At 35.9% G+C, this 19,483-nt stretch overlaps 1 protein-coding gene across 3 annotated transcripts in view; it reads left to right on the top strand.

The window, feature by feature from the left end:
• Positions 1–16,051, top strand: part of PPP6C (protein phosphatase 6 catalytic subunit) — a 38,892-nt gene extending 22,841 nt beyond the window's left edge. Inside the window, exons 2-7 of one of the 3 annotated variants that reach the window (XM_081803607.1) lie at positions 1,055–1,150; positions 7,247–7,312; positions 8,427–8,568; positions 11,751–11,830; positions 12,003–12,212; positions 13,356–16,051. In XM_081803607.1, the coding sequence (XP_081659733.1) occupies positions 1,055–1,150; positions 7,247–7,312; positions 8,427–8,568; positions 11,751–11,830; positions 12,003–12,212; positions 13,356–13,604 (843 nt within the window). In that variant the 3' untranslated portion in view covers positions 13,605–16,051. The remainder of the gene's footprint in view (positions 1–1,054; positions 1,151–7,246; positions 7,313–8,426; positions 8,569–11,750; positions 11,831–12,002; positions 12,213–13,355) is intronic. The other 2 variants (XM_081803609.1, XM_081803608.1) reach the window with 2 other exon arrangements.
• Positions 16,052–19,483: the final 3,432 nt, after the last annotated feature.

Below are 19,483 nucleotides of genomic sequence, written 5' to 3'. Positions count from 1 at the left end.
GAGAGGACACAGTGAGAGGGAGAACACAAGCAGGGGGAGTGGGAGAGGGAGAAGCAGGCTTCCCACGGGGCAGGGAACCCGATGCAGAGCTCAATCCCAGGACCCTGGGATCATGACCTGAGCCGAAGGCAGACCGACTGAGCCACCCAGGCACCGCTGGTCTCCATTTCTATAAATTTGTTATTTCAAGAATGTTATATAAATGGAATCATACAGTATGTAACCTTTGGGATAGGTTTTTTTTCTCACTCAGCATAAACCTCTTGAGATTCATCCAGGTGTGTCAGTAGTTTCTTGTTATTGCTGAATAGTATTCCATGGGATAAATATACCACAATTGGTTTAACTATTCACTTGTTGAAGGACACCAACTTATTTCCAGTTTTTGGCTGTTATGAATTAAGCTTCTGTGGACATTTGTGCACAGATTTTTATGTGGACATAAATTTTCATTGCTAAGAGTGCAGTTGTTAGGTCATATGGTAAGTGCATGGTTTGCAATTTACTGTATTTATTTATTTATTTATTTAAAGATTCATTAATTCATTTTAGAGGTGGGAGGAGGAGGGGCAGAGGGAGAAGGAGAGAGAAACCCAAGCCGACTCCTTGCTGAGCATGGAGCCTGCTGCAGGGCTTGATCTCCCAACCGTGAAATCATGACCTGAGCCAAAACCAAGAGTCGGGTGCTCTGCTGACTGTGCCACCCTGGTGCCTTGCAATTTACTTTAAAAATTAGTAGATAAAAACCTTTTCCTATTAAAATTATTTACTCTTACATTTGCTGGTGAAAAGTATCATTTTACAGTTTCTTTAAAGCTGTTTTCTAGAACCTATTGTCTGTGTGGCCAGGGAGTTTGCATTTTGGAATAGCTGTTGTATCATTCTCAGGCATTATGAGATGAAGGTGGAAGCTGTCGAATCAAACCACAGAATCGTTAAAGGGTAGTTTCCTTTCCTATGAAACAATATATGTATTAGTTCTTGTCTTTTTTGCATTTGATCCTTAGTTTTAATATTGTAGTGAAAGGTTGCATTTTATTTTCTCTTCTTACAGCGGCTATGTGACTATGTTTGTGACCTCCTCTTAGAAGAGTCAAATGTCCAGCCAGTATCGACACCAGTAACAGTGTGTGGAGACATACACGGACAGGTAAAATTTCATGAGCAGATTTTTAGCTTTTGTACTGTCCATAGTCCATGTGTGTTTCCACTTATGCTGCAAAAAAGCCACCAGAAAAACAAGAAACAAAAACAGCTGGTCATTTGATAGATTGCCTCAGTCTGTGTGACACTAATGATTCCTGGTTACTATTACAGTGAGTAAAAGCAGTGGTCAAATTATTCATGGAGTTTGTTGAAATTATACTTGCAAAGTGGATAGAATGCAGCATTATTGCTCTGTGAAGGGGGAGAGAGAAAATAAATGTGGACAGCTCACAGTGATTGTGATTAACAGGCGATGCTTTGGTTTTAGGTGCTAATTTTCTATTCTATTTTCTATTCTATTCATTTCTGTTTATTCATTCTATTCACTCGTCACATTTTATTGAAAATGTATCATTTCCTTAGTGGGAATGAGAATAACAAAGGTTCAGAAAGATAAAATTGTTGGTGCATGATTTTATAGCAAGTCACTGCTAGAATTGGAGAAAGATTAGTCTTGTTTTTTCATCTGCTGGGTTTTTGTTTTTAAGAGTTTGAAGACCGTGGCAGGAGGAGTATACCTCATCTTTAGACTCTTATGTCAGTGTGTAGCCCGGTTGGAAACCCTCTGTGTATTTGTAGAGGTGTTGTGTGTGTGTGTGTGTGTATGTTTTTTTATAACTGGGAATGAAAGCTGAACAGAACACTCACTCAGTTTGCTGTATGCATACAATGGAGTTGTGGCTATAAGACATATATTGTAAACAATATATTTATCAATGCCAGCAGGACTTGCTGTCATCTGTGCCATTTCCCTGCCTTGAATGACTGCCTAAAGGAGCAGAAATGTGTGTAAATTGGTTGTGATTGAAGGCTGCTCCGTGAATTAAGTTCTATTTTGACCACTTTAGAGGGCTGTTTTCTTTTTTGGTTTTCAATTTGTTCTCTGGGTAGTTGAGGTCATAATAAATCTGGCATTTGCATGTTATCAGCTTCTAAATAGAGAGCCCATTATGTCATCTCTGATCTGTTGAAAGATTTATTTATTTATTTGAGGTGGGGGGAGGGGTGGGAAGAGGCAGAGGGAAAGGGAGGGAGAACTCAGGCCGACTTGGTGCTGAACACGGAGCTTAGGCGGGGCTCGATCTCAAATCATGAGATCGAGTCCTGAGCTGAAACCAAGAATTGGACGCTTAAATGACTGTGCCACTTAGGCCTCCATCTCAGATCTTTTAAAATCTTAGTTCTCTAGAGTAGACTTTAGGAGTGCATTTCTTAAAATTTCCATATAAGTTCTCTGCAAAAATATAATAAACATTTGTATTTTTGCTAAGATAAATGATACTAATATAAGCATGCCATAACACGTTCCTGAGTGCTGAAATAAATCAAGTAATGTTTTCCCCTGATTATAATATTAAAATTGATGGGTTACCTGGGTTATCAGGACTTTCTAGTACATAATTTACAGCCACTTTTTAGTATGTAATTTACAGCCATGATCAAAGGTCAGGAAATTAGAGACAACTTCAAACTACTAAAATTAATTAAAATAATAAAATTTTACTTTTGTAGTCTATATACACCTTCAGTCAAATGTACAATTCTAGCTAACATCTTCTTGTGTTTTGAAGGTTAGCAAAGTGCTTTTTCACGTATTCCATGTCATATTTTTTCAAGGGTCCTGTAAGATTGGATTATTTTGTAGAAAAGGAAACTTAGACTGAAAGATGGAAGAATTAGCCCAAACTCACACAGCTACTAAGGGACATAGTTGAGATTTGAAACTTAACTTTGGTGCTGATGTCCATGTTATTTTTAATTTTTTTTATTGAAGTATAGTTGGTATACAATGGGTTACATTAGTTTCAGGTGTAAGCCCATGTTAAGACTACCACCAAATTGAACATTGTTTCTCTTATACTTGACCCTTTATATCACTTGCTAATCAAAAGCATGGGACTTTTGGAGCTTCCAAATGTATGTAAGATATATCCTTTGGGATTTGTAGAGTTGTCTTCTCCTTGGGCCAGTTCTGGCATTGTAAGATTGGATTATGAGTATAAATAAACTCATTAAAAAATTTTGGCAAGCATAAAGTGCTGAGAAGCATTGAAACAGTGTAAGCTAGTGAGGAGATTGTGGACTTCATTGTCAGAGCTTGGTTTAAGTCCTGGCTTGGCTACACATTAACTGTTCAAGAAGTCACTTCGGCTAGGTCACAAGTTTTTTAGGTATGGCCTGTGGACCTTTGAAGGTCTGTAAGGTGGTACAAAATCAGTTGAGGGTAAAACTGCAGGTATCTCAGCATAAATCAAGGGAGTAGCACCAGACTGTGCTCATTGTTAGTGTATTCTTCACCAACATGCATGCACAGTAAAATAAAATGCCAGTATCACTTAAGGATGTCCTTGATGATACTGACCTGGCAGGGGAGATACCATGATCACAAAGAATGCCCTTGATGAAGCAGTAATATTAATTGTAATTCTTAACCCTTGAGTTGATACATCTTTTGAATAGTTCTATGATGGAAACGGGAAGTATGCATAGAGCACATCTGCTGCATACCAAGGAAAGATGGTTTGCTCAAGGAAAATAGTTGTGTAGTTTTTTGTGTCACAAGCTGAAGTAGCTTCTCTTTTTATGGAACACTATTTTTACTTGAGAGAATGAATGACAAGCTATGGGTATTTGGCAACCATCTTTGCAACAGTGAAGGAATGAGCCAGTCACTTCAAGGAAAACAATTGACAGTTATTTATTGCCAGTGACAAAATTTGAGTTTTCAAATAATGAGAATTTTAGAAAATTTGAGCCCACCATCTTGATGGCAGAGTGTCAGCTTCTGATGTTTAAGGACTTTTCTCTTGGTGGTGATAGTAACAAATACAGTTTTTTGGTGATGTATAATGAAATATCATTTCTGTTTTCCAAATGACCATTGTGTTAGCCACTGAGAGTGTTAGCCCTACTAACGGAATAGGAAAAAGATCATTTATCAAGTGTTGATATATTAAAAGAATATGCACCATTATCTCTAAAGATTATTAAAATAGTCTTCCTTTTTGTAAAATACACTTGTGTGAAGCTGGATTTTCTTCATATACTTTCATCACTATATCCCAGCAGATTAATGCAGAGGCAGATTATGAAAATATAGCCATATTCAGTTTAGCCAGACATTAGATTTGTTTTATTTTTGAAAACCTTGTTTATTTTTCATTAGAAATATGTATATCTTACTATTTAATGAGTTGTTACTGATTTAAAAAATTAAATATTAAAAATGACTAGTTTTAATTTCCAATATGGTCAGTAGCAACTGATATCAATTATATAAGCAAAAGGTTTTTGGGCACCTGTAAGTTTTAAGACTATGAATAGGTCCTGAAACTAAAAAGTTTAAAAACTACTGAGCTAGCCAACTGTTTCCTTGTCTCTATTGATGGAATAAAATCCACTTCTCAGGATTGCTTTTTTTTTTTTTTTAATATTTCATTTATTTATTTGACAGCGAGACCGCGAGAGAGGGAACACAAGCAGGGGGAGTGAGAGAGGGAGAAGCAGGCTTCCCGCTGAGCAGAGAGCCCCATGTGGGGCTCGATCCCAGGACCCTGGGATCATGACCCGAGCTGAAGGCAGACGCTTAACAACTGACCCACCCAGGCGCCTCTCAGGATTGCTTTTATTTTAAAATGAGATTTACAGGGGTGTCTGGGTGGCTCAGTCGGTTAAGTGCCCAGCTCTTGGTTTCAACTCAGGTCATGATCTTAGGGTCGTGAGATCGAGCCCCATGTCGGGCTCTGCACCCAGGATGGAGTCTGCTTCTCTCCCTTTCTCTCTGCTCCTCCCCACACTCATGTGCACGCTGTCTCTCTCTCTAAAAATAAATAAATAAATCTTTTAAAAAAATAAAATGAGACTTACAGAGTGTCCATGATGTGGAAAACATATAATAGGTGGTAGAAATTATTTGTGAAATGATGAGGTGAGCTTCCAGTAATGTAGGATGAGCTTAGTTGTCTGCACATGTTCTCAGTAAATGTTTATTATGTTAAAGAATTTTGGAAAAAACTTCCATTATGGAGTAGGAATTGTTGGGTCCCTGAAGCAGAATATTTGATCATCTATTAAATATATATAGGATAAATGGAAACTTACAACATTTTTATTTAAGAACATATTTCTATAACTATCAATAGAAAAGTTTAAGGATGCTCACTCTTCCACCATACCTTTACAAAAGCAACTGTTTCATGAAACTTAAATGTTCCCTTTCTGACTCTGTGTGTATACATAGTAAAATTGTGTAGTTTATTATAGTTATAGTTTTGTGTTCCATTCTTTTCCCTAATCATTTTTCCATTTTGCTACATAGTTTCCATTATAATCATTATTCATGATTGGTCCAGGTCTTGAGTTGGTAGATCATACTTTATTAAAATAGTCTCTTATGTTAGTCATGAAGGTTGTTTCTTTTATTATTATAAATGATGTTGTAACACATTTTCTATATATTCACACAGCATTTACTTATTTATTTATGTACTGATTTATTTATTTATTTATTTTTGCCCTTAGGATATAGTCACAGACGTGGAATTACTAAGCCAGAGTAACACACACACATATTTTTATTGCTCATGCTGTGTGTATATATATAAACATATATGCTATGTAAATGATATATACATGCATCATATATACATCTGTGGGATGGGAATAGAGAAGTGTACTTTTTTTATAAAGATTTATTTATTTATTTTAGAGAGAGCCTCTGGAGGGGGTGGGGCAGAGAGAGAAGGAGAGAGAATCCCAAGCAGACTCAGCCCCATGCGGGGCTCAATCCCACAACCCTGGGATCAGGACCTGAGTCAAAACCAAGAGTCGGACAGTCAACCGACTGAGCACCCAGGTGCCCTGAGAAATATACTTTCAAAGGGAAGGGCTCCACATGGTAGAAATGGACAGCAAATACGTTGGACAAATAATAGTCTACCACTTGACTGAAATTGAATACTGTTTCATTTATTTGCTTGCTAATTTTAAGAAGATAAGGAAAATTTTTTTTAAACTTTCTAAAGTTTTTTTTTTTTTTTTTTTAACTCTAAGCAAGGAACAACTTCAGACTTCTGAAATACTGTTATAAAGGGTAGTTCTTTATTTCTTTTAGTAGTTAACATTTAAATTTCAATTTTGTTCACGGTGACCACCTTTTTAAGTGTTAGAAATTTAATAATTTTATTTTCAAGTGTAAAAGATAACTGTGTAGGAAATGATTAGCTGTACTTGGTACAATATATTATAGTAAATTCCTTTAATCCAAAATCCTTTCTTAGAAAAACTGAAGTTTTCTTTAGGAATTAGGATTAAGATAATCTAGTTGACTGAGATTACCACATGTACAATTTGTCAATTACCAATTTTCAGTGAAATAGAATATGATGAAATATACAATTCTTTTTTACTGATTATTGAGAAGACACTCCACAGCTAAAGAGCCTGAGGGTATACATCTTCAAAGTAGAGTGTGGGAAGGTAGGTTGATGTGCAGCACTACATGATGCTGTGAAGTGTCATGTAAATTCATTCAAAAAAAATTCTTATCTACTTTCCTTATCTTTTGTCTCATTAAAATAGATGCTGAGTATGGAGTGGGGTGGTTAGGTTAGCTTATTAACAAGTTAGATAACTGATCAGTTATTTCAGATTCTCAAATGGTGGGGCACCTGGCTGACTCAGTTGGTGGAGTGTGTGACTCTTGATCTTGTGGTTGTGAGTTCAAGCCCCACGTTGGGCATAGAGATTACTTAAAAAATTCTAGATGACAGGATAAAATGAAAGAAATTTGAGGGGGAAGGCCTATAACATTAGTGATCTAGGAATGACTCTACTGGTAATTGTGAGATTTATTTTAGTGCTTTTTTTAGACTTGAGAGCTGTGTGCTTGGCAGTTTTGCTTACACTTTATTTCTTTTTATAAATGTCAGTATTTGAGGGCTTCTTAATTACATGCTTCTTTACACATTTCGCTCTCAGTTTTATTATTTTACTCCTTCACAGGAATTTGTAATCAGCATATATTGCCTTTCTTTTATAGTTTTATGACCTTTGTGAACTATTCAGAACTGGAGGTCAGGTTCCTGACACAAACTACATATTTATGGTATGTAAACCCCAATGATACCACATACTTATTTAAAATGGAAAGGGTCTGACTTATTACATGTACATTACATAATAATTTCATTGTCATGTGACATTCACTAATTATATGAAAAGGCGATGCGATACTTTTTTACATTTTGCCATGTTGTCTAGTTGAAAATAATTGCTTTAGTAAATTGCCATATGCATAGGACTGGGTTGTAGCCCTAAGTAATGGTTGGCAGAAAAATAGTCCAGAACCACCCAACTTTAAGGCACAGATCTTCAATTTACTGTTATTTTATCACACTTTTTTTGAGCATTCATTTTCATCTGTTATCAATCTGTGGATTGATGAATAGATGCACATATTTGCTTACTTTGCTTTTGGAATGTAATGTTACTGTTGAATTTTTTCTAAATCCTATCATTTTCCTTCCTTCTAAAGATTTCTGGGTCATTTTCCTATTCTTTTAGCTGTTTTCTTATTGATCTAACATTGTCCCAAGTAAAACATTAATGGGAAGTGTAAATAGTATGACTTCACATGCAGTTGTTAAATACACAGCTGAACTTAGAACACTGTTATAATTATGGTATCTGCTTTTACAAAAACACTATTTCTTCAAGTTGATAGTTTTTCTGATATAGTTAAGGTGATTTTGGGGGCGCCTGGTGGCTTAGTCAGAAGAGCACGTAACTCTTGATCTCGGGGTCGTGAGTTTGAGCCCCATGTTGGGTGTAGAGATTGCTTAAATAAATAAATATTAAAAAATAATAAAGTGATTTTTGAAATTCATTTTAAAATTTTTGATTCTCATATGACCTTTTAGAAACATCTGCTAATGTAGGTAATAGAGAATTGGAAAAATGATAGCTTTGCAGGGAAGATCCTTGAGAGAATTGCACAGCAGGTTCCTGTAGGCCTCCTGAATCATAAGACTAGCACATTTAGTAGAGACCGCTTATTTACTTTGAGTTTTTTGTTAAAACCCAATTTCCAAGTAATTCAACATGTGACTCTTCGTTTTTGTTATTTTTGGCCGTGTCTCTGAGTTTGCACACTTTGGTATAATTTTAAAAAATATTGTTGCTATTGTATTGTTTCTAACTTCTAAACTTTTACTCTACAGGGTGATTTTGTAGACAGAGGTTACTATAGTTTGGAGACCTTCACTTACCTTCTTGCACTAAAGGCTAAATGGCCTGATCGTATTACACTTTTGCGAGGAAATCATGAGAGTAGACAGATAACACAAGTGTATGGATTTTATGGTAAGACTTTCTATTTCTCTGATTCTGAATATTGTATTACTTTCCTCTTTGGGAGAAAAGCCATACAAGTCATACATGTGCTTTATAGTAGAATTAGAAATACAGATCATCTTTTTCCACTTTCTCAACCTTTAACTCTTGTTCCCCCAATCAATTGAGAACCTTACCATGGAGAGAGAACTGTTCTTAACTTTTGGTGTACATTGTCCTAGATCATTGCCTCAAAGTGTAGCCCTCAGTTTAGCTCAAATGAATCATCAGGGGTGCTTGTTAAAAATTACATTGCTGGGCCCCACTGAAAACCTCTTGGGGTGGGAATCCTAGAATCTGCTGAAGGTGAATGTTCTGCATTTGAAAGTTTGAGAAATATATATATATATGTACGTGTGTGTGTTTGTGAACATATTTGTGTGTGCACATACCTGCTTTTTTCACTTAATGCTACCAGCCGTTCTTTACTTCATTGACATTATTTTTATAGCTGCATTGTATTATGCTGTATGGTTGTACTATAATTGATTAAACCAGTATCTTTAACATTGGACGTTGGAATTTTTTTTTTTTTAAAGATTTTATTTATTTATTTGAGAGAGAGAATGAGAGAGAGAGAGCATGAGAGGGGGGAGGGTCAGAGGGAGAAGCAGACTCCCTGCCGAGCAGGGAGCCCGATGCGGGACTTGATCCTGGGACTCCAGGATCATGACCTGAGCTGAAGGCAGTCGCTTAACCAACTGAGCCACCCAGGCGCCCTGGAATTGTTTTTAAGTTGCTGTTATACACATAGCTGAATGAATATCCTTTTACATATGTATAATATTATATGTGTATAATATATATAATTATCTATCTGCTCCATCCAGAGAATGCTAAGACCTCAGGGGTCAGAAACGAAACTTAACCTTTAAAAGCAAAATATCTGCTTCTATAAAACTTTTATATGGTTTAAAGTTTTAAAAAATGAAGTTGGGGGAAAAAATGAGGTTAGGAAGCTCTTTGAAGGAGATGGCAGAACTGTTGAGATTATTAACATGAATTTTCCTTAAGCATAATTAAGGCAGATATTGAGATATTTGAAAATATTAATCTCATAACACTTTAGTTTTAGATTTTATATTTTGGATTCTTTTCTGTCATAATAAAGATAATCTAAACTCTTACTCTTCAATTTGTAAGCCATTATCAATTACTAAATTGAGAAATTTTGATAATTTATGATTTATATAACTGTTTATAGTAATTGAAAAGTTAGATCGCTAATATTTGTCTCCTTTTTACAAGTTACTTTTGATTTTCATTCACAAAATATCAAGTACCATTTAAAATAAAAGTTTTTTGATTCTTTTGCAAAAATAGTCAATAGGTTGGATAGTACGTACTGTGGTGTTAGCTTAGTAAAAGCAACTGGCTCTAAGATTGTTATAATTACACCTCAAAATTTGACCAACATTTATCAGTGTAGGGCAAAGGGATAAAAGGGGAGAGGAAAGAGGACTATTTTAATCAAGATGCCTTGACTGAAGAAAATGATAACAGCACAACATCTAGTATTGAATTCTTTTGTTCCCAAGCTGTGCTCATCTATTATTTTGTTTAATAAAAGGAAGCCTACTAGCTTCTCAAGCAGGAGATAATTTTAGTTATCATGGAACTTAACATTGATTTTAAAGTAGTAAAAATGGGGGTGCCTGGGTGGGTCAGATGGTTGAGCGTCTGTCTTTGGCTGGGGTCATGATTTCCGGGTCCTGGGATCAAGCCCCACATTGGGCTTCCTGCTCAGCGGGGAGTCTGTTTCTCCCTCTGCCTCTCTCCCCTGCTTGTGCTCTCTCTTTCTCTCTCTCTCTATCTCTCTCAAATGAATAAATAAAAGCTTTAAAAATAAATATTAATAAATAAATTAATAAATAAAATTAATAAATTTAATAAATAAATTAAAAATTATAAAATATTATAAATATAAAAAATTATAAAATAAATAAATAAATAAATAAAATTAATAAATAAATAAAGTAGTAAAAATGTCCATGTATAGCTATTAATTATATTGGGCCTTCAGTTCACACTGATAAACATATACTGAGCAGTTATTATGAACCAAATGCTTTGCATATGTATAAAGAGGAAAAAGAAGATTCCTGCCTGCAAGCTCAGCCCAGTGTTAGTGCTCTCATGGCAAGTTTACATAAGGATCCTGCTTCACACATAGAGGTAATTTAGAAAACCATGAGGATTGATCATACCCCATAGTCTTCTATATCATTTTCATTTGTACTTATGGCAGTAGTGATATGTCAGGGTTTTTTTATTTATTTATTTTTAAATTTTTTTTTTTAAAGATTTTATTTATTTGACAGAGAGAGACAGCGAGAGCAGGAACACAAGCAGGGGGAGTGGGAGAGGGAGAAGCACGCTTCCTGTGGAGCAGGGAGCCTGATGCGGGGCTCAATCCCAGGATCCTGAGATCATGACCTGAGCTGAAGGCAGAAGCTTAATGACTGAGCCACCTGGGCGCCCCTGTCAGGTTTTTTTTAAATTAAGGAAGAAGTCAAAGAACAGAACTTCCATGATATTAATGAAAGAAGAGATGTATATCCTATTAACTGTTGTAGACAACAGAGAAAGTGTTCAGCTGGGAATATATCAGAGCCTGATTGGCAGTCTGTCTCCAGTGATGACTGCAGGTGTACTTACTGGAGCTCGAGTGTTTCATTGCACAATGTGCAGAAAATCTCAGAAGAGACAACCTAGGCCTGAGAAATGTTGAGATAGGAATCACCAGTGCTCCTATAATTAAGGGTCCTCTGATTTGTTTGATTACCCTACTAGAGTAAGGTGGTCACATTAAATAAATTACTCTGTTTGATAGAATTGTCCCATATGAATAACATAATAGACCAAAGCATTTGTTTGGGGATATATGAATTTAATATTTAGCTCTTTCTGATCATAGCATTTTGATCAATAACTTGAACTGCTTTGTAGGGCCACTTCTGGAATGAAAAGCAGGACCACATACTTAGACTAGTTAAACATAAGTCTCCTTCATGGCTCTACGTGGAAGACCTACCAGGTCATAGCTTGCTGTCCTAGTTTAAGTTAAACTTCTTTAGTATTGGATGCATTCTTTATTTTTATTGGCAGCTTTAGAACTTCATTAATGAGAAACTCTTCTGTTTCTTTCACAGATGAGTGCCAAACCAAATATGGAAATGCTAATGCCTGGAGATACTGTACCAAAGTTTTTGACATGCTCACAGTAGCAGCTGTAAGTTTATGTAAATCTTTGTAAAACCTCAAGTATTTTCCTGCCAATAACCCTTTGCATACTTTTATCTAATTGCCATCTCAATTATATTGACATCATTAACGTTCATTGATGAATTTAGATATGACTGAGTTTATTACTATACTTTCAACTCTGTTATCCTTTTTGCTAGTTAATAGATGAGCAGATTTTGTGTGTTCATGGTGGTTTATCTCCTGATATCAAAACACTGGATCAGATTCGAACCATTGAGCGGAACCAGGAAATTCCTCATAAAGGAGCATTTTGTGATCTGGTTTGGTCAGATCCTGAAGATGTGGATACTTGGGCAATCAGTCCCCGAGGAGCAGGTTGGCTTTTTGGCGCAAAGGTCACAAATGAGGTAAAGCCAATATTTTTTGAAAAATGGTTTGTTGGTTGCTAATGGACTACATAAAGAACTATTGTGGCTATAGATAACAACCTTCTGTTTCTCATCTAGTTTATCATGTAGGTCTTTCCTTATTGGTTAAATGAGATCACATAATGAAAGCACCTCCTTCAGTATCCACTTGGTAATATGTGTAAAATAAATGTTTTTTCTTTTTTCAAATATTTCAATTAAGTAATACGATAGCAAGGGCAAGATAGGCAACTTTTATATATATATACACATATACATATATATACATATACATAGAAAATGTTAATATATATTTTCAATTTAGATTGACGTGTAACGTATTAGTTTTAGATGTACAACATGATGATTTGAGAGATATATATATAGTGAAAAGCCAACTTTTGAAGTTCAGCTGTTTTCAATTAAAAAAACACACACATAGACATTATATACGCACATAGGGATGAGCTTATATTGGGACGTAATCCAGCACAATGGAATTAGAGAGTTAGGTTCAGCATAATTTAGGTAAATTATTTATGCTCTCTGAGCCTCTGTTTCCTTAAGGTACAAAAGAAGAATAATCTCAGAATTCTTGTAAGAATCATACTGCACCCTCAGTAAATGATACTGATAGCGATATATTTTTTATTATACCATAAAAACTTTGTTTCATATCTTATAGTGTTTATAGAATGCTTTTCTTCCAGAAACTTCTAATAAATTATGTGACTGTGTGATTTCTATAACTTAGGCCGAAGCAGCTCTATTTGTCTATAACTTATTGGAAGTAGTGGGGATAACTAGTAGAATGGGTTCTATAATCATGAGAACTTTAGTAGTAAAAAGATTTGTTATTTATTTATTTATTTGGGGAGGGGAGAGGGAGAGAGAGAATCTTAAGCAGGTTCCATGCCCAGTGTGGAGCCAGACATGGGGCTCGATCTTACAACCCTGAGATCATAACCTGAGTGGAAATCAAGAGTCAGGCGCTTAACTGACTGAGCCACCCAGGCACCCCTATACTTTATTTAAATATTATTTTCATATATATATAGATATATATATTATATATATAATATATTTATAGCATGATTTTTAAAAAATGTGCTAGATACTTAACAAAACCTTTCTAAATTGCAGTTTGTTCATATCAACAACTTAAAACTCATCTGCAGAGCACACCAACTAGTGCACGAAGGCTATAAATTTATGTTTGATGAGAAGCTGGTAACAGTATGGTCTGCTCCTAATTACTGCTATCGTTGTGGAAATATTGCCTCGATCATGGTCTTCAAAGATGTAAATACAAGAGAACCAAAGTTATTCCGGGCAGTTCCAGATTCAGAACGTGTTATTCCTCCCAGAACGACGACGCCGTATTTCCTTTGAGGCCTTCGCCCATCCTGCTGACCCATTTTTCTTCCCTCTTCTTACCCCAACTTTTGTGTATTACCCTCTACAATATACTTTTTATCAAGCACTTTGCTGCTGAAATGCTGCCTCTTGCCTTTTTTTTTAATTTTAAATTATCTAAATTTATTGTTTGTTATGGTGTCTATAGCAATGTTTTTCTATCAATTTTCTCCCCCATCCCATCCCCACCTTGGACTCATTTGAGAAGACTTGAGAAATGTCTTAATACTCACACTGCTGCATGTAGCTCTTGCTTATTTACTGGTCTGGGGGAAACAGGATGTGTTTCCTCTTTTTTAAAAAGCCAATTGACAGAACAGACTACACCGAAATGCTCCTCCTTTTGTATCATTCAGCCTTTTGTTTTAGTTTGGTAAGTTTTAAGAAATTTCAGCAGCAAAGTTGTTATTCAGTGGGCACGATGGACTGCAGATGCCTCGAGTTATGTATACCTGTCCCAGCTGTAAACTTCATTGTCCTTTGTTGAATGATATTTTAAATGGATATAAAATAAATTGGTCTAAAGGGCTGCCCTCCTTGTTGTGTTTTTAAATTTTAGTTAAAACTGCTACAGCTTATGACTTTGTACAGTAAGATAATTGTATTGATCTTTTTTCAGATTCCTTGTATTTTTTAATAAAGTAATCTTAAATAAAACCCAGATAGGTTAAAGTGTTAGAAATTTTAAACAGCTTACATTGTTAGTTTAAAGTTATTCTTTTTTTCGCCCCCAATCAGAGCTTTTGACCCTTTGGTTATTGAGTTTAAAACTTCAACTGAAATTCAATAGTATTTATTAAAAAAAAAAAAAATCACTAAACTGTGCCTAAAGAACATAACTGCCATATTAATGTCTTGGTTTATATTCTCTATAGTAATAGAAAAACATTTAATACTTGTAATGCTGATATGTTCATTTGATACCAGTTGAGTAGAATGTGATAGATCCAGTTTACAATCTATCATGAGTATCATTAAGTAAAATCTGTGTACTTTTCAATAGGAATCATTCTCCTCTTGCTGTAACACTTGACCTTAACTTTTAGAAAGTGTTCATTTTTTAACTGCAACTGGAAAGGTTGAAAAGTCAGGACTCTTGTATTTGTGAACTGTAATTTGAAGCAAATTTTAAAAAGTGTAGAAAGAAACAAATTGTCCTATTTTGTAAAGGTCTGTGATACCATGTTTCGGCTTTGTGTAAGTAATTTGAATATCCAAAGGGTGTGATGATCAGTTCTTTATATGCAACTGTCCACTTAATAAGGACAAGTGTTCCAGTGTCTCTTATGACTGTGGTCATAAATGATGTTGGAATTTACTATTTTGTGAAATAGTTGGTATCCCTTTACTACTATAATTAATTTTTGTCATTCCAGGAAATCTTTGTGAAGCCAGCCAATTAATAAAGCACTTTAGTATCTGTTCAGGTAGTTTTGAAAACCAACTTTTCCCCTTCAGGATAAGAACTTCCAGGTTACCTAAAAATGCAATAAAAATCTTTATAGTCTAAGCTTCTTGGCACATAATTTTTCATCAGGGTTTTTCTTTTATTAAATGAGCACAATAATTTTGATTTTTATTTTCTGCAACCACCTAGCTCCTTGTTTAGTTTTTAATTGTATAGCTATATGAAAGAAGTGGCTAAGACATTTGCTGCACACACTTGAACTGTTGGGTCAGTAGCTTTCTGTTACTGCCCTGACCCCAGTGTAATTCAGGGGGAAACGTATTTTTATCTTACAGGGATATGTAGCTATGTATTTTACTAATTGTGAAACACTGGAAATTAATGATGCAGACAACTTGGTGTGGTCTTTGAACGGCTCTCTGCAGTGTTTTTTTCTGTTACCATAAATTGTATTTAAGTGCTTGCTCTCCTCTGCTTTTAAGTTGTACCAATAAAATCGGTAACCTCAGCCTCTCCTTCCCATTTGACACTCCTTAGCTTAAAATGATGTAGTTGTTTTAGTTATCCTTGTAATGTGACTTTTATTTTTAAGTCATGGTGTATTACATTTGTTTGTCACTAGTTGGGCATGTGCCAATAATTTTCTGTCCATTCCTTAATTGCCATCTCTGTTTTGTCTGATTTTTTTCTCTTCAGCTGAATAACAGCTTTTTTGCATGAAAAAAATAGTTTTTACTATTAGACATGTAAAGGGAAGAGAGTGAATGTATTGGACTTTGTAAGCCTAAAAGGAATATTTGGATCCCTCTAATAAATAAGGGCTATGTACGATATAGAGTAATCATGTAGTGGAAGATACTTGCAAGTCATAGATTTGTAGGCAGGCGGATCTGTTACTCCCTGTATCTAGGCTGAATGTAAAATCCTTTATGTTGTATTAATGGGGGTAATAACTATTTTTATTTGCTGATGATATACTTGGTTTCTAATAAAGTGTCCTAGGCTCTAGTGAGAACTGTCTACTTTTAATTGCCAGTTACTTTCTTTCCCCTTTTCCTGATATGCTCTTGGCTAGCTTTTTATTGGTTTAATGCTTTTTCCTGAAATATCGCACCACTTTAAATGTGTTCATTTGGGTGTGATCCTAAAAAGTCTGGATCAAGAGCACATCTTGCATCTAATATGCAACCTGCATCAGCTCCTACTCCATCTGGATGACCAGAACTGTTGGAAGATTGTGACGTCTTAAACCCTGGGTTTTGCGTTTGAAATAAGGTTTGAAATATTGTTCATTGCATTAAGATTTGTGTGTTTTTGCTTTGTAAGCCCAGCACCAGGTTTTGAAAATGCCTGTATTGCGAAAGCAAATCCGAACTCTTTCTGAGCCTCTTTCGTTGTCAGAAATAGAATTCTTTCCATCAGCCTACAGAAAATTGTGTATCTGGAGTTGAAGAGATTTAACAGCACGAATCCAGATTTTTAAATGTAATTGTTTTTTAAATGCTAATGTTTGTAAAGCACCTTCAGTTCCTTGGATGAAAGGTGCTATATTCTCTCAGTGTAAACTAATAAAAAGATTATAGGAAGTTTGTCAGAAACTTTTATCTAATGCATAGTCTGTAGCCTGTCCCGACAAGAAGTTAGCGTTTTATATAACACAATTTAAATTAAAAAATGCTTATTCCTTCACTTGGTTGCTTGACTAGTAAACAGAAGTGAAACTTTTTCTTGTTCTGCATTTGACTTTGAGCTACGTTTTCCAGTTCTTTAAAGGCAAGATTCATTGTTATGTCCTGGATCCAGTGCCCAGAACCATGCATCATGAGATCATCCCAACTCTTTCAAATTGTATGTTTACAGTGTGCATTCATGCTGATGAAGTATACAGTAATAAAACACCAAAAAGCATTTGGAAAGTCCTCTAGTCTGGTGCCAGACACAGTAGATGCCTGGGGAATGTTTGTTCCTTATTCCCCCCTTAATTTTCTATTTCCTTATCAATCAGTTGGTGATTGCCTTTCCTTACCCTCATGAGAGATTATGCTGGCTTGGATCACTCAAATATTTCCTTTTCAAACTGCGTGAAATTTATGAGGATTTTGTATGTGTGTGTATCAACAAAATACTTATTACATAAGTATATTCCACTCAATCCCTGGACACCCACTATTGTTCTCAGCACTCTGCTTTTGTGTATAAATGGGAATGAGATATAAAAGACTGCATGGTGGCATTATGGAATAGTGTAAAGAATATAGGCTCTGGGATCAGATGTAGGTAAAAAACCCCAGCTCTGCCAGGCAGTAATAGCTAACTTAGCTGAAAGCTGTATGTGCCCTGTTTTGTGTTTACCTTTACCATGGTTCTATGACTGTATTACTTCTTCCCCTGACCCCCTTCAGATGAAGGAACAGATTTAGATAGGTGACTTTGCCAAGGTTGCAAAGGAAAGCTGGAACTTGAACCCCTTTAGGGCATACAAGAGTATGTCTTAAACCCTCTTAAGCCATCTTAAGCAGTATTGGTTATTGTAGCTATGTGACCCTGCACGAGCTGGGTTCTCTGGATCTTAAAATTCTGTGTCTAAGAAAATACCAGAGTTGATCTCAGGATTAAAAATAGCACACATAAAGTACCCAGTCCCTGGCCCAAAGCTGCCATTTATTGAGGGCTCATTCTAATATACCGTTTGCCCAAATTAAATGTAGATGGGAAGTAAGAATAATCTAAGGCAATATATAATTGCTGATACAGTAGCTTATGAAAGTACAAGGAATTTGGAGAAGAAAGTGATGTAGAATGGAGTAATTGGGAAAGGCTTAAAAGAGGAAGTGTGAATTAAATGTGGACAAGAATGATGGGATGTACATTTCTTATTTAGTAAAAACACAGAAACAGATTACTAGAACTTGCATGTGACATGAAGATAGGACTGAGGGTGCCCCTTGGGAAGGCTTAAGAGATGAAAGCAGCAGCTCTATTGGCAGAACCATGTATCAGGAGTTGGTCAATTATAAAAGATCTTGAAAATGACACAAGATTTTAATCCCTATTTTTAAGAAATGTAATGAGTGATATTTCAAGATCAGTCTCCTAGTGAGTTGGTGACCCTCCCCACCAGGACTCCTATTCCACCTGCCATACTCTTGTCTGACAAATTATTCTGCCCCGCCCCCCTTCTGGTATGGTTGAGATAAAAGCTGTCCATAGTTTGGTGATTAGGGGATTACATAAAAATTAGGGGAACCAACAGACGTTTGACATTTTTTTCCTTGTCAAAGCCATTTAAAAACCCCCACTACAATTTACCATTATTTCATAGAAGGAATGTCATTTTTAACATGAAAGAAAAGAGCCATCTGAGAATAAAGGATAGCCCTTTCCACCAAATAAATTCGGTTTTGTGAAAAGCTAGTGTCCTAATTTTTGCCATTTGTGAGGGTCAGTGAGAGATTTGTCCCCAGCGTGCTGGTGTGATTTACTCTAGGCTGTCACATTATTGATACATAAAAACATTTTCTAATAAAAAGGTAATAGCAAAAGAAAGTTTGATGCCTCCTCCCAATTCCAAATAGTTGCCAAGTATCTACCAAAAACAAAAACCTGTTCATGTGGAATGTAGAGAGGCTGTAGACTACATTGAAGGAAGAATTTAATATGTTAATGACCTATGTCTTCTTCTCTCTCTTTTTTTAAAGATTCTATTTATTTATTTGGGAGAGAGAGCATGAGAGCAGGGAGGGTTAGAGGGAGAAGCAGACTCCCTGCTTAGCAGGGAGCCCGATGTGGGACTCAATCCTGGGACTCCAGGATCATGACCTGAGCCGAAGGCAGTCGCCCAACCAACTGAGCCACCCAGGCGCCCCTTATGAGCTATGTCTTCTTCTCAAGGATGGCCTTATTAAAGTATAATAGGAATGGTAACTAATACCGTGCTTATGTGCTGGTAGTCTTGCATGTTTAGGTCTGTCAACAATAAAAATGCAGTGAAATTTATTTTTAAATCGATGAACTGGCATTGAATTTACAATCATCTGCAGTATCACAGGATGGTTAGCACACACTCAAGGATCCATTCTACTTAGTCCTTCCAAAATGGAACACATTGCTTTTAGTTATGGCATCAATTCTGTTTGCAGTGATGATTTTTCTTTCATGGTAATTTTTTAAACCTCTTGCTTTCTTGGAAGTCTGCACACAAGTTTGTGATCTTTTCTGCAGGGGACTGAGCATCTGAAACATGCTTTATTTTGGTAGATTCTTGCAGTTTTCTTGCTGGATCCTCTATGAAAGGTACCTGTGAGCTGTGAGACCATTTCAGCATGATGTGGAGTTAGGGACTGCATCGAGGTGGTTCAAAATGAAGCTCGTTCTGGAGAGTTACCTCACGGTCGCACCTGCCAGAGTTTGGGAAATTGCAGTGCTTGGCTGTTGGTCCTGGAGTGGT

The sequence above is a fragment of the Leptonychotes weddellii genome, chromosome 14 (genome assembly GCF_054177405.1).
Source record: "Leptonychotes weddellii isolate Sample4059 chromosome 14, ASM5417740v2, whole genome shotgun sequence".
NCBI lineage: Eukaryota > Metazoa > Chordata > Mammalia > Carnivora > Phocidae > Leptonychotes > Leptonychotes weddellii.
This window is presented reverse-complemented; position numbering and strand designations above follow the sequence as displayed.